Source organism: Nycticebus coucang, chromosome 2 (assembly GCF_027406575.1).
Source record: "Nycticebus coucang isolate mNycCou1 chromosome 2, mNycCou1.pri, whole genome shotgun sequence".
Taxonomy (NCBI): Eukaryota; Metazoa; Chordata; class Mammalia; order Primates; family Lorisidae; genus Nycticebus; species Nycticebus coucang.
The window spans coordinates 82,627,660-82,654,392 of record NC_069781.1 but is presented as its reverse complement, the minus strand read 5'-3'; the positions used below and the strand labels follow the sequence as shown (position 1 = coordinate 82,654,392).

Below are 26,733 nucleotides of genomic sequence, written 5' to 3'. Positions count from 1 at the left end.
CCTCCCTGATAGCAGGGACTACAGGCACCCATTACAACACCCAGCTATTTTTAGAGATGGGATCTTGCTCTTGCTGAAGCTAGTATCAAACTCCTGAGCTCAGGCAATCCACCTTGGCTTCCCAGAGTACTAGGATAATAGGCATGAGCCACCGCACCCCGCCTTTACTCATTTCTTATAAATGATATGACTTTCATCAGAAGCCACTGGCTGGGTTAAAACAGTGTCCTTCAGGCCAGGTGCAGTGGCTCATGCCTACAATCCCAGCACTCTGGGAGGATGAGGTAGGAAGATTGCTTGAGTTCAAGAGTCTGAGACCAGCCTCAGCAAAGCAAGACCCTATCTGCACTAAAAATACCCAGGCACCTGTAGTCCCAGCTACTCGGGAGGCAGAAGTAGGTAGGATTCCCTTGAGCCCAGGTAGTTTAGGTTGTTATGGGCTAGGCTGAAGCCATGACACTCTAGCCCACGCAAAGACAAACAACAACAACAACAACAAAAAAAAAAAACCCACTCCCCTTCAGGTGTATATTCAGTTTTTCAGAATTCTACCTTATTTTTTTTTTCTCCAAAGATAGAGTCTCAGGCGACAAGAGAGTCTCAGTAGTCTCCTCACTCTTTAGAGAAACAGCTTGTCTTTGTGCTGCTCTCTTTAATGCTCTTTTCTGCTGACAGCACCCTTTTCAGTTTTATTATATTTTTTTCTACTATCTTTTCACTGAAATTTGGGAGGAAAAGTAAGAGAGTGCATGTTTTCTGTTAGCCATTTTGAATTAGTAAAATTTGACTGATTTTTCTTACTGTACAGCAAAAAGGCCTTAATAAATGTGTCCCTAGATAAGCCTTAAAATTAAATTAATTAGTCCAGTAAGCCAGGAATTTTTGGCTTAAATAAATATACTAAGAAACAGCTGACCTTGAAATCATCATAAGAGGGTCAAAGAACTGCCCATGTTTCAACTGTAATGAGTTCAAATTCAAGCAACAACATCATAAATTTAGGAGTAACTATAATATCCTTTTTTGAGAGGATATTATAGTCTCACTTTGTTACCGTTGGTAGAGTGCTGTGGTGTCATAGCTCACAGGAACCTCACACTCTTGGGCTGAAGAATTCTCTTGCCTCAGCCTCCCGAGTAGCTGAGACTACAGACGCCCGCCACAACGCTTGATGGTCTCACCCTGGCTTAGGCTGGTATAGAGCTTATGAGCTCAGGCAATCCACCCGCCTTGGCCTCCCAAGTGCTGGGATTATAGGTCTGAGCCACTGCGCTGGGCTTTTTTTGTTTTGTTTTGTTTTTTTTAGAGAAAGGGCCTCACTTTTGTCACCCTCGGTAGAATGTCGTGGTGTCACAGCTCACAGCAACCTCCAGCTCTTGGGCTTAAGCGATTCCCTTGCCTCAGCCTCCCGAGTAGCTGGGACTACAGGCACCCACCACAACGCCCAGCTATTTTTTGTTGCAGTTTGGCTGGGGCCAGATTCAAACCCGCCATCCTCGGTATATGGGGGCGGCACCTGTGGCTCAGTGGGTGGGTGTTGGCCCCTGTTTGTTTGTTTTTTGAGATAAGACTCTCACTCTGTCACCCTGGCTAGAGTAGAATAGCATCACCACAGTTCATTGTAGCCTCAAATTCCTGGGCTCCTCAGATCCTCTTGCCTCAGCCTACCAAGTAGCTGGTGATATACTATCACACCCAGCTAATTTTGCTATTTTTTACAGATATGCGATCTTACTTTGCTCAGGCAGGTCTCAAACTCCTGAGCTCAAGGGATCCTCCTGCCTCGACTTTCCAGAGTGCTGGGAATATAGATATGCATCACTACACCTGGCCCCAATATATTCTTTTATATAGATTATAAATGACAACTTATTCCATATGACTATTCTAACTTTATAAAAAACTACATCAAGAATTATTAGGTCAGGGCGGTGCCTGTAACTCAAAGGAGTAGGACACTGGCCCCATATACCAGAGGTGGTGGGTTCAAACCCAGCCCCAGACAAAAACAGCAAGAAAAAAAAAAAAGAATTACTAGGTGATTCAAGTTCATAGGAAATATGATATCATATCACTATTGTGTCTTGTGATAAAGTTAATGATGGTATACTGAACATCATTTACATGTACAAGTATATAGCATGATGTCAACTATATTACTCAAATCGATGACTTCAGGAACAGGAGTAATTTTAAAACGAACAAGTCAGCCACCTAGTAGAAGAGGGAGGGCTGAGCATTTTATAGTATATAAACTTTCACAGAACAACAAAGTATCTAAAATGATCCTTAGCTTAGCTTGGTATTTCATCTCCATGATGTTGTAAGAGGTCTATAATAGCAAATGACCTCCAAGAGTAGGTTTGAAGTTATAATAGAATTCTACCACCGATAGACCATAATTTGAAAATTATTTTATATACAAAGCTCTATCATTTATAATAAGAAATGCCTTCTTATTTGACATGAAAAAACAAAATTAACCAAAACAGAAAACATGTCATGCAACTTAGTTCCAGAAGGATCATTTGAATAATTATATTTACTTTAGGATATAATCTCAACTATTCCAACTAGAAATAAACCTGGTGAAAGATATAAGAGAATGTTCATCATAAAGTTCTAAAAATGTAATGTAGTCTCATGAATAAACAGAGAAATTAAAAAATAATTAGGACTGAGGTTGAAACAATCAGCTCCAAAGTTATGGGAAAATCCAAGTTCACTCTTGATATTTTCAGAAGCCAAAAATCCTACAGGGACCAAATTAGTCACTGCCAGAAAATCAAATCACACTGCTTTCTTCTGGCCCAAAGGATTATCTGAAGTCAGTTGAGATGCTGTCAGGATGTCTCCTTATGTACACTAATACCATTTCTGAAGAGAGGATGGTAATCTGGGTACCTATATCTGTCCCCAAAAGCTGTGACTTAAAGGTTACTTTTAAATATTTCACATTTCTCTTCACATTTGATAAAGACAATTGAGGAAAAATTGGTTGGATAATTGTTATACGTGTTTACTATGTAAAAATTCATTGAACTGGGTTATAATCAACATGCTTTTCTATGTCTGTCTACTATATGTCAAGTTTATTAAATGAAAATGCTCCATGTTTTTTTCCACTTTTAAAATTAGTTATTAGACTAAGATTCCTGAATGAAGACTTCATATCCTACTTTTGAAGGGGCTAGAGGGTCAATAAAGGCAGGTACTCACAGATCAGTAACCAAATGTACAATGTCAGTAAGAATGCCCTGATTTCCATTCTTTCATGCCATCTCATAGAATTGTTACTACTGGGTACACTTGCATACCATGAGTAGTTCAAAACTGTTTGAATCCTTGTCTTTGAGATATGAATAGTATTTGCGCATGTGTATGAAAAACAGAAAGAAGCTAGACATGCACCCTAATCACTAGTATGACATGCACCATGTGTTTGGCAAGGGCAATAAATACCATAAAGGAGGGGCAAGACATTCCAGCCGGGATCAGCCAGGAAAGGCATAACTGAGGGAATAGCATGTGAGCATGACAAACAGGAAGATGAACGAATACACTAGCATGTACTAAATGCTTAACAAATGCTTAACACTACGTATCAGGTACCATGTGAGCATTTTCATAAACCTCACTTGGCCGTGACAAGACAGCTAGACCCACCAAGCCCCTGAGAGATTAAGTAATTGGGCCAAGATCACGCAGCCAGTAAATTAAAGAAGATCTGACCTAAATCTTTTGACTCCCAAATCAAGATCTTTTCACTACACCATGTTGCCACTATGGACATGGTCTTGAACAAGAGTTTGATACTTCGGGCTAAAAAAATCCAAAATCTCATATCTGAAATTTGACAAAAATAGGAACTTTTTTTAACCTAATGCATATATTTCACAATGTTTTTATTCTTCACAGTAATCTGACCAAAACCAACTACATGTCTGCTTACAAAGAATGATGGCCTAAAGTGATAGTATTATTTTAACTCACAATTTAAGATCAATCCATTCAGCTATGCTTTTTTTTTTGAGACAAAGTCTCACTCTGTTAACCTAGGTAGAGTGCCATGGTGTCATCATAGCTCATAGCAATCTCAAACTCTTGAGCGCAAGTAATTCTCTTGCCTCAGACTCCTGAGTAGCTAGGACTACAGGTATCCAGCATAATGCCTGGCTAGTTTTTCTGTCTTTAGTAAAGACCAGGTCTAGCTCTTGCTCAGGCTGGTGTTATACTCCTGAGTTAAAGCATTCCACCCTCTTTCCATATGAAGTCAGTTGAGATGTTGTCAGGATGCTTCCTTACATCCACTAATGCCATTTCTGAAGAGAGGCTGGTAATCTGGATACCTATATCTGTCAGAGTGCTAGGATTACAGGTGTGAGTCATTGTGCCTGGCCTCAGCTATCCTTTTTGTTAAGAAGGTCCTACTCAACTGCAGTCTTCTAACTAGAAAACCAGTTATATATATATATGTGTGTATGAGGTTTCATTCTTATGCTTTTGCCGCCATTTAATGTAATAAATTCATTTCAGCAATAAGCATGAACACCTATTTATAATCTTGTTGTGGAATAATCACTGAATGACGAAAAACTTCACAGATTCTTAACTGATTCTTGCCTTTAAGAATCTTATTCAGGGCTGGCCCCATATACCAAGGGTGGCAGATTCAAACCCGACCCTGGCCAAATTGCAACAACAATAACAACAAAAAAAAATAGCCAGGTGTTGTGGCGGGTGCCTGTAGTCCCAGCTACTCGGGAGGCTGAGGCAAGAGAATTGCTTAAGCCCAGGAGTTGGAAGTTGCTGTGAGCTGTGATGCCACAGCATTCTACCGAGAGTGATAAAGTGACTCTGTCTCTACAAAAAAAAAAAATAAAAATGGAATTTTATTCATGGGCAGCATCTGTGGCTCAAAGGAGTAAGGTGCCGGCCCCATATGCCAGAGGTGGCAGGTTCAAACCCAGCCCTGGCCAAAAACAAACAAAAAACCCAAACAAACAAAAAAAGGAATCTTTATTCATTCACTCAAAGATTATTGAGAAAACTTTAATGTGTCAGAAACTTTTCCCCTAAAGACAAATTAGAGAAAAGCCCTATTTTCAAAAGATTGTCCAGCACAACAATTGTACCTGATCTTTTTCAGTTTGTTTTATTTTCAGGTTAAACTCATTCAACTGCCTTACCCACAACCTATAAACTCATGTACCCATTCTTCTGATTTCATTCCGTTTCCCCTGCTTCTCCTTGACCCCTCATCCTTAAAGCTGTACTATCTCTTTGGAGATAATACTTTACCAATTATTCTTTTTCTCCCCCTTTTTATCTAAATGATTTTGGTACGGCCTTTGTCACAGCATTAAATACGCCATCACAGACATTCAGTTTATTCAGTTACTATTTACTAAATACTTCCTATCTACAAGTGCCTACTTTGGGAATTAAGGATATAAAAAAAAATTCTTGCCTTTATGGATATTATATTGTAAGGTGAACTCTAAATAAAATAAACAATATGTCAGAAAGTAATGAGAAAGCTATAAAAATACAATGAAACAGTTCATAATTTTGCTGATAAACTGAAACACAGAAATGAGAGAAAAGGCCAAAAGTCAAGGATGATTCTTCTGTTTGGGTGTTGAAGACCTGGGTAAGTGGTGGAGTCATTTATAGAGTTAGAGAACACCGCAGGAGGAAAAGGCTTCAGAGAAAAAAGTAAGAGTTCTTTCTTTGTCATGTTATGCTTGAGATGCCTTTCAGAAATCCAAGAACAGAGGTCAAGTAGGTAGTTAAATATATCACTGCAGCTCAGGAGAGTTTGAGCTGGAGCTTAAGATCTGGGAGTTAAAGCATAAAGATGGGATTTAAAGCCATGCACTCAGCTGAGTGAAGAAATCATTTCAAGGCAGTTTTTGAGAGGCAAATGCTGCTGAATAAAATGAGTGAAATGAGGACTGGGCATTATTTTTTTTAATGGACTTTGTTAGTGAAGTTTTAAAGTTAACAGCAAAAGTGAGAGGAAAAAACAGAGTTCTCATATACGCCCAGCTCCAACACATGCATATCTTCTCTATCATAAATATCCTCCACCAGTAGTACATTTGTTACTACTGATGAGACTACATTGACACATCGTTAGGACACAAAAACGACTGAGCGTTATTGATCAAAGAATTCACCATACAGAAATAAATGACCTTGACTAAAGTCATTTTAGCAGAATGGTGGGTGCAAAAATTATCTGGTTAGGGATGGAAACGTGAGCAATAAAGAAGTGGTGACACAGAGGATTTTCTTCAAAGAGGAAGAAATAGGATGAGCTGGAGAAGAATGTAGGGTCGATCTGGGGGGGGGGTTAAAGAAATTGTAATAACTCATTAGAAATGAAAACAATTAATGATAAAAGAGAACATGGACAACTAAGGAGGCTTATGCCTTTTAAGTCCTTTAGTAGGCAAGAGAGGATGTGCTTCAGAGCCCAAGAGGATGGGCTCGCTTTAGAGAGGGACAAGCATTTCATCTATTGTCATTTTAAGGTAGAGTACATGGGTACAGTTGTTTGGTACATGCTGGTGGAATAACAGAAAGCTGGATGTCTAAGCATAGTTAGGATGCTGTCAGGTGAATACCACAGAGGGAAAGAAAGACAAGGAAACTGAGGCATACACAAAAGAGCAGTTATATTGATGGAAACTGGATTCTAAGCTGGACAACAAGAGAAATAAGGACATGAATGAGGTATAGTGAAAAGTAGAAGGGTTAACAGGAGTATCGAATGGAGAAAAAGAAAATTACTTGAAGGATAAGGGAACTAGATAGTAGATGGTAGTCGGTTTTGTTTTTAAAGGTTTTTGTTTGTTTGTTTTTTGAGACAGATTCGCTCTGTCGCCCTAGGTAGTGCCCTGATGTCATAGCTCACAGCAGCAACCTTAAACTCCTGGGTTCAAGTGATCCTCTTGCCTCAACCTTCCGAGTAGCTGGGACTACAGGCCTGCCAAGATGCCTGGCTAGTTTTTCTGTTTTTAGTAGAGACAGTCTTGCTTTTGCTCAGGCTGGTCTCAAACTACTAAACTCAAGCAATCTAACCACCGCAGCCTCCCAGAGTGCTAGGATTATAGGCGTGAGCCACTGAGTCCAGCCTGTTTTTTAAGTAGAGTAGTTACCAGCAATGAGAAAGTTTAAGGTTTAACCACAAGAGTATAATTCTGAGGTGGGTGGCCTAAAAACTGAGAGATCAGATGTTGGACAGACTGTCCATGTGTATGCAGCAATTACCAAGAATGACGCTGGAACTGTGGAAAGACAATGAGCCAGGTACTAATAATGAGGAGGTATAACAAGTAGGTTAATACAGTAACAGCCCAACAGTATAGATTTCAGAGCAGGCTTTGAGGGAGGAGGAATGGACTAATGCATCAAATGCAAGAAAGGGTTCTAGAAGGGGAGAAGGGTGAAGATGTGGGGTGAAAATACATCATCACTTAAGAGGATTACAGGGAAGTAGTATTTCCAGGAATAATTAAGTAGGGCAAAAAAAAGGAAAGAAAAATTTTTTCCACATTGTGTTCCTGTTTACGACAAAAAACTATAAATTCCAGAAGATACAATAGCGGAGTTAAGGGAGGGATCATTGAAAGATTAGAAGATTGTTTTAGGTAAGAATATGTACAAAGCCAATGAGGAATCGATTTCCCAACATGATGGCTGATGCAGGACTTTGAGACACTAAAAAAAATCAACCAAAACAAGTCAACAAATGCCCTTTATACACTTCACGAGAGTAGCTCAGTACCTTTCCAATAAATTCCTTTTCTGCTTAAGTTAGCAACTAAAGAACCCTAATGGTAATTACCTCCACAGACCACATATTGCACAATCAGACAAAGTTCAGACAAGAAATGTTTATTTAATTCATTAAATACATTAAGTGCTATTTGGCCTGGAAAGATAAAGAAAATCTAAGAAAGGAATCTTAGGGACATTCACTATTCCTCTATTTCTTGAAGATTTTATTTCTTCCTTTCCCAAAAGTAAAAGGGCACCAAAAACTAAGGATGAAGTGAGCTGGCAGCAGGGCTATTCTGAGGACAAGGAGGATGTCCTTAACCTCATAATGACACTTCTGCAGGTGTGGAGAGTCCCAAGGCTTAAAATCACAAATGCCATAGCCTGCCACCCAAAGTTCTTGGTCTAGCTACACCACTCCTTATCACTGCACTTCTCCAAAAGGAAAATGGCACCTTTGGGGGGGAATTCACATAAATTATGACTTTCTCTCAGGTGAATGAATTTACATAGACAATTCTGAGAATAGTTTGTTTCTAACAATGCAGTACTTAACTTTACATAGAAACAAATGTTGACAATACAATTATAAAACTTCATAATTAATCCAACAATAAATATTGTTAGGGATCTATTACCTAATATAATAGATCAAGACAAATTAATTTCAGTTGTATTCATTATACATAAAATGAAATGTCTAAAATGTATGGTGAATGCAGAAAAACAATTATAGCACATCTCAACATTAAGAAATATGCAGAACTGCTTTATAGGCTCCAAGTGGAAGTAACTTGGGAATCTAAGTATGTGGACTATCCCCAAGCATGAATGAAATTTTACTGTATGACATGAAGGAGAGAAAATAAAAGGTAAGTATTAATAGAATAGAATACAATACTTCAAAACACTGAAAATGACATAAAGTAAAAGAGCCTCACCATACTATTAGCATGTGAGTTTTATTAGGTATCATTATGATTATTATTGAGACACAGAGTCACTCTGTCACCTCGGCTATAGTACTGTGGTGTCGTGTCTCACAGAAAACTTAAATTCTTGGGCTCAAGAAATCCTCCCAAATAGCTGGGGCTGCAAGCACCTGCCACAACGCCAGGCTAGTTTTTCTATTATGGTCTCACTCTTGTTCCAGCTGTTCTCCAACTCCAGAGCTCAAGCAATCCACCCGTCTCAGCCTCCCAGAGTGCTAGGATAACAGGAGTGAGCCACCGTGCCCCACTAGGTATAATATTCTTATACATGTCATGACACCCAGCACACCATAAATTAAGCAACCTTGTCTTTGCAACAAACATTGAATTTAAAGCAAATCAATGGTAGAAGTTAGAGGATACATTTAACATAAACACATTTAATGGATAGCACTGAGAAACATATCAAAGAACATTTCCCAATTTAGAAAAAGATCAAAGGGGCTCAAGCAGCTAAGGCGCCAGCCACATACACCTGAGTGGACAGGTTGGAATCCAGCCCGGGGCTGCCAAACAACAATGATGGCTGCAACCAAAAAACAGCTGGGCACTGTGGTGGGCGCCTATAGTCCCAGCTACTTGGGAGGCAGAGGCAGGAGAATCGCTTGAGCCCAGGAGTTGGAGGTTGCTGTGAGCTGTGATGCCATGGCACTGTACCCAGGGTGACAGCTTGAGGCTCTGTCTAAAAAAAAAAAAAAAAAAGATGAAAGGGAGTGATCTCTATAACAATAGAATGATCTCCAGAATACCAGAAATGGCCACATCAATTCTTTAGTAGACTCTGTATCTGGCCAACTGTTTTGCTCAGTGGCTACCCACTAAATGGCAGCCCTTACCTGCTGACATCCTCTGATTAAGAAATAATCTTTATTCCCACAACTGACACGTCATCACTTACACTAAAATGACTCACAGCAGAATTTACATGAACCAATGTGGACCTATTCCCTAAAGCTCAACATCTCTGGGGAGAGGGAGATGGGATAAAGTTCCTATAATATCTGATACCAAGCTACCTGGATGGAATGAGCCTCATAAAAAGTACACTGAGGTTTTTCCACAGCAAAGATTATTCATTCATTTTGAAGTGTTAGGTATCAAGACCTACTAAATTAGGATTATGACTTTATACTGGAGTGAAAAAGAAAAAAATCAGTATCAAGCTATGTATAACTTATACATAAAATCCACTTTATAATGCTCATATGTATTTCTATCAAAAAGATACAAATACACTCATGTGTCATGACTAGAGTTTGCAGACAAAGGCTTACAAAAAAAGCGGGGGAAGAGATGGCTCCAGTGGCTCATAACTGTAATCCTAGCACTTTGGGAGGCCAAGACTAGAGGACTGCTTGAGGCCAAGAGATAAAAACCAGCCTGGTGGAAGAGTGAGACCCCATATCTACTAAAAGTAGTAGGCTGATGACACAGCACTCTGCCAGGGTGACAGAGTGAGAGTCTATCTCAAAGAAAAAGAAAAAGACAAAAACAAGGAGGGAATTAAAAGACAATTATTAGAATAATTGTGGCTAGCTAAGATATTCATTATGTGTTATAATGCCAACCTGTTTTTGTTTTATTTGGGGAGCACAAAATGGTTTTCTTTAAAAAAAAAAAAAAAAAAAGAGGCTGAGTGTGGTAGCTCATGACTATAATCCTAGCACTCTGGGAGGTTCAGGTGGGTGGATTGCTTGAGCTCACCCAGTCTGAGCAAGAACGAGACCCCATTTGTAAAAATTGCTAGGCATTGTAGTGGGCACCTGTAGTCTCAGGAGGCTGAGGCAAGAGAATCACTTGAGACCAAGTTTGAGGTTGCTGTGTGTTAATGGCACAGCCATCTTATACACCCTCTACTGAGGGTGACAAAGTAAGATTATGTCTGAAAAAAGAAAAGACCAATATAAACAGTGTTCCAGCAACTTTCCCCACACAAAAAGCAAACAAACAAAAATAGAACTTCACAATATCTGAGTGGTTAATCAGTCCTTTTGATATAATATTTACTTTTAATTGTGGCAAAATTTACATGAATGTCATGGGCAGGCTTTAAATGTACAATTCAATGAATTTTGATAAATGTTTGCACTTTCATGATCTTCACCACTTCCATCACCCAAAATTTCCTTGTGCCCGTTATAACTAATCCCCTACCACCCAAGGCAACCATAGTGCTACAGATGGACTGCATGATTCCATTTCTACAGATAGAATCACACAATTGTGTTCTTGAGCATCTGACTTCTTTCCTGTTACATACTGTTTTTGAGATTCACACAAATATTTTGCATATATTAAATCAATGATTTTTTTATTGAACCACTTTTTTAACTCCAGAGCAGTATCGCATTGCATGTATCAGTCATAATCTATTTTATATTCTCCTGCTGATGGATATTCTAGGTTTTTCTTCATGTTTGGCTACTGTGAATAAAAGTGGTCAACACAGAACTGTGTTTTCCTGGATAAATGCAATCATACCTAACCTTAAACTTAAGACAGCTTTCTGCCTATATCAGGAGCTAAGAGACCAGATTGAAGTAGTATCTGCTTTCAGATTAAGTGAACAAAAAGAGCTTCTGCTACAGAGACCTGGCTGATAAAGTGAGATCCCTGTCAACCAGCCCATATCTGTGGCATATGACACTCCAGGGACCATATCTCATGATGAGAAACTCTTGCTAGAACATCTCAAACAGGCATCGATTAGGAGCAGTGGCAATAAAGCTCATCTCTGCTGATTCTACTCTGGTGTGAGAGTCCTTCTATTACACACAAAAATACAGTATTTTAAAAAACCACACATATGCAATGAAAGGGTTTGGTTTGTCTTTGAAGATTTCCTCACACACAGGGTGGCACCTGTCGCTCAAAGGGGTAGGATGCTATCCCATATGCCAGAGGTGGGGGGTTCAAACCCAGCCCCAGCCAAAAACTGCAAAAAAAAAAAAAAAGAAAGATTTCCTCACACAGACCTCACCCTGTCAATGTATAGCCATATGCTAATTATGTAACTTTGGGCACATCATTCAGCACTAAAGCTCAAGTTTCCCAATAGGTAAAATGGGATAATTATAGCATCTACCCTGGGGTTATTTTGAAGAGCAAATTAGATCACCATATCAAGTATACAGAGGGCCTAATACATGTTAAGTACCTAAACATTAGCTATAATAGGTTGAACATCCCTAATCCAAAAATCCAAAATCCAAAACTGTTTGAACACCAATATGATGTTGAAAGGAAATGCTTTTGGGAGCATTCTGGATTTCAGATTAGGGATGCAGATCTGGTATAATGAAAATATTCCAAAACCTGAAAAAAATCGAAAACACTAATCTAACCTAAGCATTTTAGATAATGGATACTCAACTTGTATTAATTTTCTTTTTTTTTTTTTTTGGTTTTTTGGCCAGGGCTGGGTTTGAACCCGCCACCTCCGACATATGGGACCGGCACCCTACTCCTTGAGCCACAGGCGCCACCCAATTTTCTTTTTTTTTTTTTTTGAGACAGAGTCTCATTATGTCACCCTTGGTAGAGTGCTGTTGCGTCATAGCTCACAGCAACTTTCAACTCTTGGGCTTAAGTGATTTTCTTGCCTCATTTTCCCAAGTAGCTGGAACTACAGGCACCCAACACAACACCTGGCTACAAACTTGCATTAATAAAACTATTATTTCCAAAACTATTTAAAGAGTACAGCCACAGACTTCCTTTTTCCATCTCCATAACATGGTAAAGAGCAGTTTCTAAAAATGAGTGTTGGCCGGGTACAGTGGCTCACGCCTTTAATCCTAGTACTCTGGGAAGCCGAGGTAGGTGGATTGTTTGAGCTCAGGAGCTCAAGACCAGCCTGAGCAAAAGCGAGACCCTGTCTCTACTAAAAACAGAAAAACTGAGGCAATAGGATCACTTGAGCCCAAGAGTTGGAGGTTGCTGTGAGCTACGATGCCATGGCACTCTACCCAGAGTGACAGTTTGAGACTTTGTCTCAAAAAAAAAAAAAAAAAAAGAGTGTTCTACCATAAATTAGTTCAATAGGTATTATGTAAACCAAAGAACTCCACAGCTAGGAAAGTTTTGATTAAGTAATTTGTTAAACTGCAAAGCACTGATTTATATCATTGTACACTATGACAGGTCCTCAAAGTGAGATCTCAATACAGTATTTCGGAAGTGATTTGACCATGAAATTTACCCATGCCCTATCAAGAAGATCACGTGACCCTGGAACGCTAAGAAATACCCTTTGAGAAAGACCAGTAAAAACAATGTTGACTACACACCAAAAAACAAGGAGGATGATACTTGTATATCCTCTTCCCATTTCATTTAATTAAATGCTACCCATCCTTCAGATTTCAGGAAAGCCTTCCTTAACCCTGCAAATTAATCAAGACTTCTGCCAGATATTCTTAGGGGTTCCTAGATTTTTCTTTCATAGTTCTTACAGCCATTGCTATGAACATACTTAAAAGATTATTTGATAAATGCCTGTCACTTCTCCCACCACACTGTAAGCTTCAATTAAGGCTATACTGGACATTCTCTAAACAGTTTTGGAAACAAGTTTTATTAATACATTATCCAGCCCTACTAGCTGGATGTTTGGTATTAGACAACAGATGTGCAATAAATATGTGAATACAAGAATTTCACTGCAGCCTTTATGGCACAGTGAAAAACCAAGAATAACTCAAATGCTTACTACCAGGAATGTAGTTAAATAAGTTATTCCACATCACAAAATCTTATACAGTCATTAAAAAGAATGAGCTGGGCGGCACCTGTGGCTCAGTGGGTAGGGCACCTGTCCCATATACCAAGGGTGGCGGATTCAAACCTGGCCCCAGCCAAATTACAACAAAAAAATAGGCGGGCATTGTGGCGGGTTCAAACCCAGTGCCGGCCAAACTGCAACCAAAATAATAGCCGGGTGCCTGTAGTCCCAGGTACTGCGGAGGCTGAGGCAAGAGAATCACCTAAGCCCAGGAGTTGGAGGTTACTGTGAGTTGTATGATGCCATGGCACTCTACCGAGGGCCATAAAGTGAGACTCTTTGTCTCTACAAAAAAAAAATTAAATAAATAAAAAGAATGAACTTAATCTTTATGCTCTGACACACCCATGTTACTGAAAGAAAAGGAAAAAGACATATTTTACTACATGTACACTGTATTGTACATAGATAATCTGGAAACATATTCATCAAATTGTTAATAATGACCACATCTGAATAAAACCTAGGCCTGGGAATGGAGATTTTCGCTTTCATACAATACTTTATACACTTCTCTGTTGTTGTAATATTCTTCAACAAGTGCACATTTCTAAGTAATTTTTCATCAACTGCAGGTCTACATATATAATCATGTGCTCCATTCTTAGTACACATTGTATACCTAGTTCTTAAAACAATTTTCACAATGATCCCTACAGCAATCCTGAGAGGAAAGTAAGACAAAAGATAATATTAACACAGTATTGTCTGATTTAAAGCTATAGGTAACTTGGCTAACATCACAAAGGAACATAAATAACAGAACTGGGGCTAAATCATGCCTCTTTTCTCTTAGACCAATGTTCTTTTCATTACACATCACTTCCTTTCCAGTAAGAAAAAAGAAGGCTACCTTGACAGAATCAACATTCTATTTATTTATTTAATTTTGAGACAGAGTCTCAAGCTGCCGCCCTGGGTAGAGTGGTGTCATGGCTTCACAGCAACCTCCAACTCTTGGGCTTAAGCAATTCTCTTGCCTCAGCCTACCAAGTAGCTGGGACTACAGGTGCCCGCCACAACACCTGGCTATTTTTTGGTTGCAGTTGTCATTATTGTTTGACAGGCCTGGCTGGATTCAAACCCTCCAGTTCCGCTGTATGTGGCTGGTGCCCTAGCAGCTAAGCTACAGGCACCGAACCAGAATCAACATTTTAGTAACAAATGACTAGAGAAGACTTAACCCTATTCCCACATTCACCCCTCCCAACACCCACAAGTCATTTGAGGGCCTGCTGACCAATAGTAGCTTATTTTAAATAACCCGAGTGAAGAGGTGGTTAACAAAATCGCACTGCACCCTCTTTCACTGTTAGATAATTTCCTCATATTGAGCTGAAACCTATCTTTGACCCTCTGGTCCAAGTTTGGCCATTTGGAAACTCACAAGACACACTTCTCTTCGGAATATATTACGGATAGGAAGACAGCTATCATTTGAGTCCTTTTGAGAATGGGTGCTTTACCCAAATAAACTTCCCAATAAAATATCTGTTATTATCCAACTTCTTTTTCTTTTCTTTTTCTTTTTTTTTTGAGACAGAGTCTTCACTCAATTGCATAGCTCACAGTAACTTCAAAATCCTGGACTCAAGCGATCCTCTTGCCTCAGCCCCCTGAGTAGCTAGGACTATAGGTGCCTACCACAACACCTGGCAACTTTTTCTATTTTTAGTAGAGACCAGGTCTCACTCTTGCTCAGGCTGGTTTTGAACTCCTAAGCTCAAGCAATCCACCTGCCTTAGCCTCCCAGAGTGCTAGGACATTATCTAACTTCTAACTGCAGTGAAGTCCTAACAAACTGCTTGGCAGGGAAGAAAAGGAAACTATCATGCAGAACCCCCACCATGTAATGAAGTACAAGAAGTCAACTGTTACTACATTTATTCAAGGGAATTTACAGAGAACCATGCACTTTTTACCACTCCTTTGTTAGATACCACAGAATCAAATAGCAACAAAGAATAGAAACAAAGATGGGGTCCAATGTTTCTGATCTAGTCCTGGCCTCAGCTGATTCAAGAATCTGCTATCCTCACAGCCAATTATCAGTTCTCCATCAAACAGATGAATAATCAACCTAATGATCTTTCGTCAGTAAAATATTTCTTGCTATTTTTGTCAGACCTTTCAATAACAAAGTGCCTTGTGGTCCTACGGATTGACAAATGAGACTTGTTCATGATTGAAAAGAGGAAAAAGAATTACAAATAAAAGTAATAAAAGCAAACAGTATTGAAACCGATACCCATAAAAACATTTAAGTTCAGAATGATAGTTATTAAATAATATCTAGAAAACGCACAATGAAACATACAAGTATAAGAAGTCTGGCAATAGCTATAATGTAGTTAAATATTTATTAAAACTGCTTTATGAAACAATCATGTGAAAAACAATCAGAATCAAATGTTTGTCCAAAATCTTATGTCTTGCCCTTCACCAACATCTCTAACAATTTGTAATTATATCATTCAGCTTATTTATTTTCTATATCATGCAGAAAACTATAAGCTTCATGAAGGTGGAGTCAACTATTCTGAATGCTATGAGCATTCTGGATCTTTGAGTAGGGCCTTTTAACTGAATCCACATTTTACAAAACAAATCCTTTAAATAAAGGGCTTTGTTCCAGGAAGTTTGGATTCCTAGGAGGGACTGTATAGTTGTTAGTACTCTGCTTCCTGGATTCAGTGGAGGTGTCACCCTTGGGGATCTGGAGGGACACATGCGGCCCTGAGGCCACATGTTCCACCCCTACTAGGGGCAACAAGAGATAGCTACAGCAAATTTGTAGTTATTTACAAGGGAAGTCCTCGGCTATCCATACAATTCTGAATTTTCTTCCAGTTTACAGAAAATCCTGCTAAAGAAGTAAATGACTTTACAGCAAAACATTTTAAGAATGGAAACACAGGGCGGCACCTGTGGCTCAGTGAAAAGGGCGCCGACCTCATATACCGAGGGTGGCGGGTTCAAACCCAGCCGTGCCCAAACTGCAATAAGAAATAGCCGGGAGTTGTGGCGGGCGCCTGTAGTCCGATCTACTCGGGTGATTGAGGCCAGAGAATCGCCTAGGCCCAAGAGCTGGAGGTTGCTGTGAGCTGTGACCCCACGGCACTCTGCCTCTAGGGCAGAGTGAGATGCTGTCTCTAAAATAAACAAACAAAAAAGTGGAAACACAAACACCACATGTACTCACTGTTAAACTGGAACTAACCAATGAGTACACACGTGCACAGAGAGAAGAAATCAACGTGGAGAGGAGGGGCAAAAAGCTACCTAAAGGGTACAACACTACTTGGGTGATGGACACACTTATAGCCAGGACTCCAGCATTACAACAGCAATCCACGTAACCTAAAATATTTGTACCCCTTTAATATATTGAAATTTAAAAGAAATAGAGGCAGGATAAAATTGGTGTAAAATCTGCAAGAGACACTGGTGTCATAATCCTCGTTTTCCTGCTACTAATATGTGATCCTGATGGGAGAGTTCAACAACTGTTTCTCCATTTACCCCGTAGGTTTGATGAGAGTCTCGTCCACTCTTCATGCAGTAAGTGTGCTGACCATCAACTCTATGTACTAGGAGACAACATAATCAGGTCAAAGAAAGGGCGTGGGAATAACATTTTAGAGAGTTGCACTACAGCCAAGACTAACTCTGGGCTGCGGGCCACACTAGTCCTGGCCAGCTCCTCTCATTTCCTCTCACCTCCCATCCCAAAGAATTATTCCTTCCATAAGTCAGAGACAGTGCAATAGGCAGGTTCCTACCTTGGTTTGAACACTCTTATCGAACTTGTCATTTTTGAAGCTAAACGTATTCTGGTGCTTCTGAGGCCTGGAACGAGCCACGTTGCCTTTCTGGGAGCTCATAGCCAAAACCACAGCCAACCCGCGCCGGATGCAGGGAAAAATATATTAGGAAAACCAATAAATTACCCCCTGGTATTGCCGCTTCTGTCAATGACCCGGAAGGAACTTACCCCTTCAGTCTGTCCCCGCCCCCGGCCACCCCACGTGACTCTTTTGAGCGGTCAAAGGACATCCTCCAGCCTTCCCAGCTCTACTTACAGGCTACTCCACGCGGCCGGGGCTCGACCCTCCCCCTCCGCACCGCCTCTTTCTGAAATCTGGCGTACCAGCCCCGCTTTCTTCGAAATGAGAATTCCCTCATTGGTCCGAACACGACTGTCCATCAAGGCGGAGGGGCGGGGAACCTTTGCTCGTATTGGCTTTTCTTTACCGCAATCCCCGCCTCCTGCCTAGTCAGCTCAGCCTCTCGGCGAGCCCAGAGCCCTAGGGACTCTGCTGGGCGGCTCGTGATTGGTGGATGTCGGGCGAGGCTGGGCTCAGTCCCTCCCCCCGCCCGCTCGCAGGCTGGAGCCCAGGTCAGCTTTGGCATCTTCCTTCAGTCAGTAACCAACTCCTGGCGCGGTGGGAACTCTGTTCGCCCCCTCGGTTTCCCTCCAGTCTCCCTCCTGCTACGGGAGTAAATCCCGCGTCTGGTAGGCTGAGGAGCAAAGAAAGGATTAAAGGGAAGAAAAACCTGGCTGGGTCTGAACGCCGTCTGCAGTGCCAGAAAGGGAGGTGGCGGCGGCCGCGACGACGGCCGCGCGGGACGGGAGGCCCGAGAGCAGCCGACGGCGGCGACGGTGGCGGCGGCGGCCGCAGCTCCAGCGCCTCGCGCCGGGGCCGTTAGTCAGCAGAACGCGAGCTCGTGTGGAGGAGCAGGGCCGGCGCAAGGCAAGACTCGGGAGCGCTAGCCGGGCCCACTCGGGCGCCGCCGTCCTTCTTCGTCCGGGCGCTGGGGGCTGCAGTGCTCGTCCCCCCTCCGCGGCTGGGCCGGTCCGCAGGCGAGGAGAGTCCGGCGGCAGGAGCGCGGGTCGCGCAGTGTGGAGGACAGCGCATCGGCCCCGGCTCTTTCCAGACCTTTACTGCCGGGCGCCTCGGCCCGGGCGGCTCAGGTGCAGGTGCGTGGGGCCTCAGGGGTCGGGGGTGCTGCGGCCGGGCTGGAGAAGGGGGCGCTAGGCCCAGATCCGCAGCGCGGGAGGAAAGAGCCGGGGCCGGGCGGGGGGAGGGGAGCGGGAGGCGTCTTTGTTGTTGGTGACCGGGATCCCTCTTCGCGCCAAGGAAAGGCTGAGAAGCCTCTAGCGATCGGGTGTTTCTTTAGAGGCTCTCTGGTGATTCCGTGGAGGGGAGCGGTAGGAGGGTCCCTGCGGTTCGTGAGGCTGCGGGAGTCTGGGGGCAGGGGAGAGATGGGGGATGGATGGACACACTGGAAGGGTCTCTGATCTTCTTGGAGGACCCCCCCCAGAGAAAGGTCCTTTCTCACTTCCTTTGATTTTTCTCCTAGTGGACTGAAAGATGGGTGGTCAGGTTCACATTCCCCTCCCTGGTTTATGTGCGAATCACGGATGCCTAAGCTTTCTCCTGAATGTCCTTATCTCTGCCAGCCTCGGTTTTAGATTGAATCTGCACTGAGCTTGGTGATTTGTGTATGCCGGTCAGGCTATCGTAGGGTTCTTTTTCTTTGAATGGTTGAACTTTAATCGTATCCGTTTTCGAACTCCAGGGTAGGCTAATCAGGAATCATTTTTGAATTGGAGGTTTTCTTTAGAACTGTATTTAACCCCGAAACAAGAAAGTTGTGTCAAATTAGATTGTACTGAGTGGAGACTTTTGTAAAGGAGAAAGACTCTGTTTAACCTTGGTTAAAAAAAAAAAAAAGTTCAGATCTTTGATCGATGGTGAGAATTCTGCCAAGGTCAGAACAGAATTTTTTTTTTTTTTTTTTTGAAATGATGCTTTAAGTCAGTGCGAGGTATTTTTGCCAAGCAAAGGAATGGATAACGGGATACAGAGAGGGTGACCTTTAAATTTTGGCTGTTTACAAAAGGTGTTCCTGTTTAATACATTTTGTAATATATAATGTTTGCTTGATAAGATGATTTGATTTTTTTTAAAGACTAATAAATAGAATTTGGAGTTCTTGTGTCAACGTTTAAAATTGCCTAATGAGTGTGAGTAGAAAATCATGTTGTAATATAATATTCATTTGATTACATTAACAGGGAAATTTACAATGACATGGACTTTTCTCCCTAAAGAGTTTCTCTTTCATATATTTATAGAATGCACTTAGTTGAGCGATATATCTAATCATAGCCAATATTGTGAACATGATTGCCAGTGTTCGAATTTGGGGCTGCCTAACTGCTTGCTTGTTGGTAAATTTTTTTACTTGGGGAGTGGAGGTAATGGCATTACCAAGCAGAGGTGATCATTTTTCTGCTTACTAAAGATATAAAATCTGTGTGAGAATTACTGTATTATGTGAAATTGAAGAGGAAATGAATAGCACCCTCACCCATATTTTGACCTTTCTTTTCTCCTACTCTAGTATTAATAAGGTTAATTGGCAAGGACAGGATTAGATTTTTAGCAGGCTAGGCAGTTTTAATTTTGTCCCTCAGTGTGCAGTACTCTAATTGGTTGTTAGTGGCTTGTTTACTTGAGTATCTTTGCTCATTTTGGAATATTTACTATATATTTTTTGGTTTAAATGATGCTTTAAGTCAGTGCAAGGTAGGTTTGCCAAGCAAAGGAATGGATAACAGGATACAAAGAATTTTCTATTTCCTGGGACAAACAAAATCACCATAAAGCATCATGGCAAAATAATCTTTTTAGTAGCTTGATGAACACAGAAGAAGAACTAGGCAATTAGTGTCTGTTCCAAGTTCTGAATTGGTCTACAACTCCAGGCATGCTATCCCACATGTGAATCAATTTCTCCCTCTGTAATATGGGGCTAATAAAATGTGGCACCTGCTCACTTCATAGAAAGGCGGGTGAGAATCATATAAGTAACAGTTACTCTGGTTATGTGACATTGGTTTATTTAAATGAGAATACTTTTTAATACAGTGCTCTTATTTTGGTTTGGCATTGTGAGTTTCAATTCTTTTATGAAGAATGAGCATTAAAAATGCAGTTATGATAAAGAGAGTCCCTGTCCAGATGCCATCCATCATTTAGGAGTTGATAAAATTTCTTCCTTGTTAAATTTTTGTGTTATATCTTTAGAATCAGTGATGACAAGAAAATAATTTATGGAATTGATTGGTTTATTTACTGGTAGATCTTATTTCTAATCTATTCAAAGTTTCGCTCTTAATTCTCAGAATTACTCTACTTTTCTTACCCTGTAAAAAATTTCTCACATGTGTTACCCCACTTGCCTGCCAAATCCAGCCTTGTGAGTTGGAGAGGATAAGTGATTTTAAAACATTTTTACACATGAAATAAAGCCCAGAGAAGTTAATTTTTTGTTTTTTTTTGCAGTTTTTGGCCGGGGCCAGGTTTGAACCCGCAACCTCCAGTATATGGGGCTGGCGCCGGCATAGAATAAGTTAATTAATTGAATTGCCTAAAGCTAAATAATAAGAAGCAGAACTGAGGCTTGAGCCTGGATCTTCTGATTTCTAGTCCTGAATCCTTTGCTTTGAAGTAGTGTTTTTCCAAAACCTGTCTACCCAAAAGTTTTGTTAGTCCAGGTGAAATGAGAAATAATATAGCAGTATAAATATTGGCAACATACAATATATAAAGAATATCCATGTACCCATCATGCAGTTAAGAAATGAAACAACAGACTCAGCACCTGGCTTAAGGCGATAAGGCGCCAGCCACATACACCTAAGCTGACGAGTTCAAATCCCAGCCTGGCCCACCAAACAACAATGATGGCTACAACCAAAAAATAGCCAGGCATTGTGGCGGGCGCCTGTAGTCCCAGCTACTTGGGAGGTGGAGGCAGGAGAATCGCTTGAGCCCAGGAGTTGCTGTGAGCTGTGATGCCACAGTGCTCTACCCAGGGGGACAGCTTGAGGCTCTGTCTCAAAGAAAAAAAAAAAGAAAGAAAGAAAGAAACAACAACTGAAAATGAAGTTTGTTCTATCTCGTACTGCTCTGAAACCTATTCTCTAGTTCCCCTATTCCCAGTAAGTAACCCAGAATTAACAAGCATTCTTAAGTCCATGTGTTTGTGCTTAACTACATACCTTTATATCCATTAATATCATAGTTTTGTTTTGATTTTTTTAAGGCTATTTAAATATATTCATATCTTTGTGTAACTTGGTTTCTTCACTCAGGTTGGCCAAGATTTATGTATGTTTATTTAGGTAGTTGTAGTTTATTTTTATTGTTATATGGTATGTGCTCCATCAGGTTTCTGTTGATGGTCATTTTAGTTGTTTCCAGTTGTTTGCTCTAAGGTGCTACAATGTGCTATAAGGAATATTGTTTATGTTTACTTAGGTACATGTGCAAGGCTGCTAGAGTATTGAGTCTTAACATTACATTCTATTTTTATTTTTTTTTATTTTTTTTTTATTTTTTTTATTTATTTTTTTTTTTTGTAGAGACAGAGTCTCACTGTACCACCCTCGGGTAGAGTGCCGTGGCGTCACACGGCTCACAGCAACCTCTAACTCTTGGGCTTAAGCGATTCTCTTGCCTCAGCCTCCCGAGTAGCTGGGACTACAGGCGCCTGCCACAACGCCCGGCTATTTTTTTGTTGCAGTTTGGCCGGGGCTGGGTTTGAACCCGCCACCCTCGGCATATGGGGCGGGTGCCCTACTCACTGAGCCACAGGCGCCACCCTACATCCTATTTTTAAAGAAAGTATTTTACAATTTTTCAATACTATCCTAAAACAAAATTCATAGTAATAAACCTACATTCATATTTTATTTTTTTATTTTTATTAATTAATTTTTTTATTGTTAAATCATAGCTGTGTACTAGTGCAATCAAGGGGTACAATGTGCTGGTTTCATATACAATCTGAAATATTCTTATCAAACTACATTCATATTTTAAAGAAAACCATGTCCTTATTAAATGTAAGAAGAATTTATAATAAAGTTTCACTGTTTAATTGCTTGATCTGCACTCAAGTCTTGCTACTAAGTGTGTTAGTAAGCCATTTACATCAGTATCACTTGGGAGCTTGTTAGAAGTGCTGAACCTCAGGCCTTACCCCACCGACTCAGATGCTGTAACTTAACAAAATTCCCAGGTGATTTGTGTACACATTAACATCTAAGCAGCACTACTAGAAGAAATAGTAATAGACACTTTGCACCAACGAGTTGTATTACTGTCCATACCATAGCCATGGAAACAGGTTTGTTGGATTAGCCATTCCGATACCAATAGTGGCACTATTGTTGGGCGGCGCCTGTGGCTCAGTGAGTAGGGCGCCGGCCCCATATGCCGAGGGTGGCGGGTTCAAACCCAGCCCCGGCCAAACTGCAACAAAAAAAAAAATGGCCGGGCGTTGTGGCGGGTGCCTGTGGTCCCAGCTGCTCGGGAGGCTGAGGCAAGAGAATCGCGTGGGCCCGAGAGTTGGAGGTTGCTGTGAGCCGTGTGACGCCACGGCACTCTGCCCCAGGGCGGTACAGTGAGACTCTGTCTCTCCAAAAAAAAAAAAAAAAAGAAAATGACTTTCTGAAATAACAAACTGTTGTCAGTAAAATTTGAGCAAATATAAAAGTGCAATCTTCCCACTTTACCTAAAATGGTTGCATTCTTAAGAATCATCAGGGGCGGCGCCTGTGGCTCAAGGAGTAGGGCGCCGGTCCCATATGCCTGAGGTGGCGGGTTCAAACCCAGCCCCGGCCAAAAAGAAAGAATCATCATCTGTGACCCTGTCTCTAAAAAATAGCTGGGTGTTGTGGCAGGCACCTGTAGTGCCAGCCATTTGGGAGGCTGAAGCAAGAGGATCACTGGAACCCAAGAGTCTGAGGTTGCTGTGAACTAAGATGCCATGGCCACTTTACCAAGGGTGACCAAGTTATCTCAAAAAAAAAAAAATCATCATCTATGCTAAAACAATACAAACAGACTTTGTGTTCAGTCCTGCTTAGAAATATCTGACCTTGGTGTCCCCCGTCCTTACTCCTCTATATGACTATCTAGGAGAATATTTGAAAGTCATGGGACGTGGAGCAACATAATCTTTGTACAGGAACAGTACCTGGCATTCCTGACCTCTGTTTAGCAGTGCCCCATCTTCATTATAACAGCCAAAAACTATCACTGAGAAAGAGTGCCCTAAATTATAAATTTGGTAGTAGATTGCTAGGCCATGGAGTATGAGCTTCTTATACTTTGTTAGATAACTGCTGATTTTCTTTACGAATTATACCATAATGGATGAGAAGATCTGTTTTTCTACCTTCCAGGTATTTCAGACTTCTTCATTTTTGCCATTCTGAAGAGTATGAAATGGTACCTCATCATAGTTTTTATTTGCATCTTCCCAGAGATGATGTTCATTTATTGGCCTTTTATGTTATTTTGTATGAATTGCCTGCTTAGTTTGGGTTGTCTTGTTCTTATGGATTTGTAAACAATACTTACTAGACTTTGAAAATATCTTCTTCCAGCCTTTAGTGTACCTTTTCAGTTTAAATATGGTATCTTTTAGTGACTAGAAGTTTTTGATTTTAATGTCTTTTATGATTTATGCTTTTTCTTTTCTAAGAAAACCTTTTCTATATTGATATTATAGATTCTTTTAGAGTGTCTTCTTAAAGTTTTATGTTTAACTTTTATTATTATTATTTGAGTCAGAGTCTCACTATGTTGCCTCAGCCTCCCAAGTAGCTGGGACTACAGGTGCCCACCACAACACTGGCTCTTTTTGTTGCAATTGTTATTGTCGTTTAGCTGGCCTGGGTGGGGTTTGAACCCACCACCCTGTAACACTGCACTATAGGTGCCGAGCCACATTTAACTTTTAGATCTTAAATTCATATGGTACTATTTTTATATAATAAGTACTTGTGAATCTAACTGTCCTTTATTTATACTGAAATTATGTATTTTTTTAATGTTAAGATGTTCTGATAAGGTAGATGAGGAGAGGTAGGATGGGTAAAAATAATACAATAATACAAAAATAATACAAATAATAAAATAATACAATACCAACATAATACAATGAATACTATCGGTGAAGGCACACTTACAACCCTGATTCAATCATCACAGAAGTGATCCATGTAACCAGAAACATTTGTACCCCCATTATGCTTTGAAATTATTTTTAAAATATGTTCTGATGAAATTACAGTGATAATTGTATTTATTTCTTAATCTCTCAATGGCAAAATTAAAATGTGGTAACTCACTTTTTCCTTTTTAATTTAACAGGCTTTGAAATTCCTAAGGTCTGGGAACCATGGCTTTAGATACATGTCTCATATTCAGCATTTAAAGCATCATGAAATGTGAGCAGGCACTCTTACATACTGATGATTGATCATCATCTGCATCTTCCACATTTTTCACAGTTTGTTTTACATGTCTTTTCATTACTTTTTCTTCTAGATAGGATTTTTTAAATGGTAACAGTAAATTTATTATTTGAATGTAAATTTTGATCAGATAATGGTCCCTACCAGGTATCAGTCATCCTGTATTTGGGGAAGGGGGGGATGGAACATCTGTGGGATAATCAAGCAAAGATCTAACTTCCTAGAGCTTACTGCCTAGCAGAGGACTGTAGATAATATGTGCAACAAAATGTTTAATATGTTAGAAAGTGATGAATACTTTTGGAATAAAAGAAAAAAAGATAGACAAGTGCAAGGGGCTCAAAGGAGGTAGTATGACCTGGTAAACAGGGTGATTAAGGTATGCCTTGGGCGACACCTGTGGCTCAAAGGAGTAGGGCCCTGCCCCATATGCCTGAAGTGGCAGGTTCTAACCCAGCCCCGGCCAAAAAAAAAGGTATGCCTTATTAGGCCGGACATGTAACCAGCAACATTTGTGCCTCCATTATGCTTTGAAATTGTTTTTAAAAGATTCTTCTGATGAAATTACAATGATAATAACTGTACTTATTTCTTAATCTCTCATTGGCAGAATTAAAATATGGTAATTCACTTTTTCCTTTTTTAATTTAACAGGCTTTTGAAATTCCTAAGGTTTGGGAATTTCACACCTGTAATCCTTGCTCTCTGGGAAGTCAAGGCGGGTGGCTTGCTTGAGTTCGGGGGTTTGAGATCAACCTAAGCAAGAGGGATACCCCATTCTCTACTAAAAATAGACAAAGTAGCAGGGTATTGTGGTGGGCACCTGTAGTCCTGGGTACTCAGGAGGCCGAGACAACAGAGAATTGCTCAAGCCTGAGAGTTTGAGGTTGCTATGAGTTATGATGCCAGGGCACTCTACCCAGGGTGACAGAGTGAGACTGTCTGCAATGGGGGGAAGGTAGGCCTTATTGAATAAGTAGATCTCAGTAGGGGAGAATGAGCAGAGATATGTAGTCATTGAGGGTATTGCTGTGCAGATATAGTAGAACCTCCATAGTTGACCTAATTGTCATAGACCGAATATGCACTACATGTACTTAGCAGCACAGTAGGCTAGTTCCTTATGTTGACCATTTTGTGACAGTTCTTTGGGTGATCAGCTTACAGAGCTACTTTATTAGTATAATCCTGGAAGAGTAGACAAAATAGAATACTATTTTGTAGAATACTATTTTTGTGTCTTCCTGGCTCTCCCACACAGAAGTTGTGTAAACCTTGATAAGTTAATTAACTTAAACTGAAGTCTTAATTTCTTCTTGTGTGGAAGCGTGGATGATAACCTGAGAAAAGTATTATTAAAATGAAAAGATAAAACAAGTAAAAGTGCCTACCTCCCATGCCTCACTTTGTCCTCATATAACACTCTGTACTTTTTTTTTAACACTCTGTACTTTATTTTCATAGTATTTATTATGATTTGTAAAACCCATTCTAAAATATTGATGGAAGGAACCAGTCAGTGCAATAAGACATTTCATTAACTTACATTCATTTGTAGATAACCTCTAAACTCTTTATTTGAAAATCATCTCATGAAGTTTGTTGAGAAAGTGTTTTGTATTTTTAATATCTTTTTGCTAGAGCTTCAGATTGTATTATAGGCATTTATATTTCTGCAATATTGCCAAAATTGATTCCCTTAAAAGTACAAAGGCAAAGCCATGAAAACATGGGCCCTACGTTACATTGTTAGATCATGGCCTTTTTGGAAGATCATTAGCAAACAAGCGATTAATACAATGACTTTATTTTCAGTTTTTCCCTATAAA

General features: G+C 40.4%; 2 protein-coding genes across 11 annotated transcripts in view; one reads left to right on the top strand and one right to left on the bottom strand.

Annotated features, from left to right (window-relative positions):
• C2H9orf85 (chromosome 2 C9orf85 homolog) overlaps positions 1-17,544 on the bottom strand; it is a 237,403-nt gene extending 219,859 nt beyond the window's left edge. For 8 of the 9 annotated variants that reach the window (XR_008376717.1, XR_008376722.1, XM_053574994.1 and 5 more), the window contains exon 1: positions 17,346-17,544. Coding sequence is in view for 7 of the 9 variants with exons in the window: in XM_053574994.1 (XP_053430969.1) it covers positions 17,346-17,447 (102 nt within the window). In the remaining 2 variants the exon portion in view is untranslated. The remainder of the gene's footprint in view (positions 1-17,345) is intronic. The other variant, XM_053574989.1, reaches the window with a different exon arrangement.
• A 388-nt stretch (positions 17,545-17,932) lies between these two features.
• The window catches only part of ABHD17B (abhydrolase domain containing 17B, depalmitoylase), a 51,341-nt gene continuing 42,540 nt past the window's right edge, over positions 17,933-26,733 (top strand). Inside the window, exon 1 of one of the 2 annotated variants that reach the window (XM_053574996.1) lies at positions 17,933-18,544. The gene's annotated coding sequence lies outside the window, so the exon portion shown is untranslated. The remainder of the gene's footprint in view (positions 18,545-26,733) is intronic. The other variant, XM_053574997.1, reaches the window with a different exon arrangement.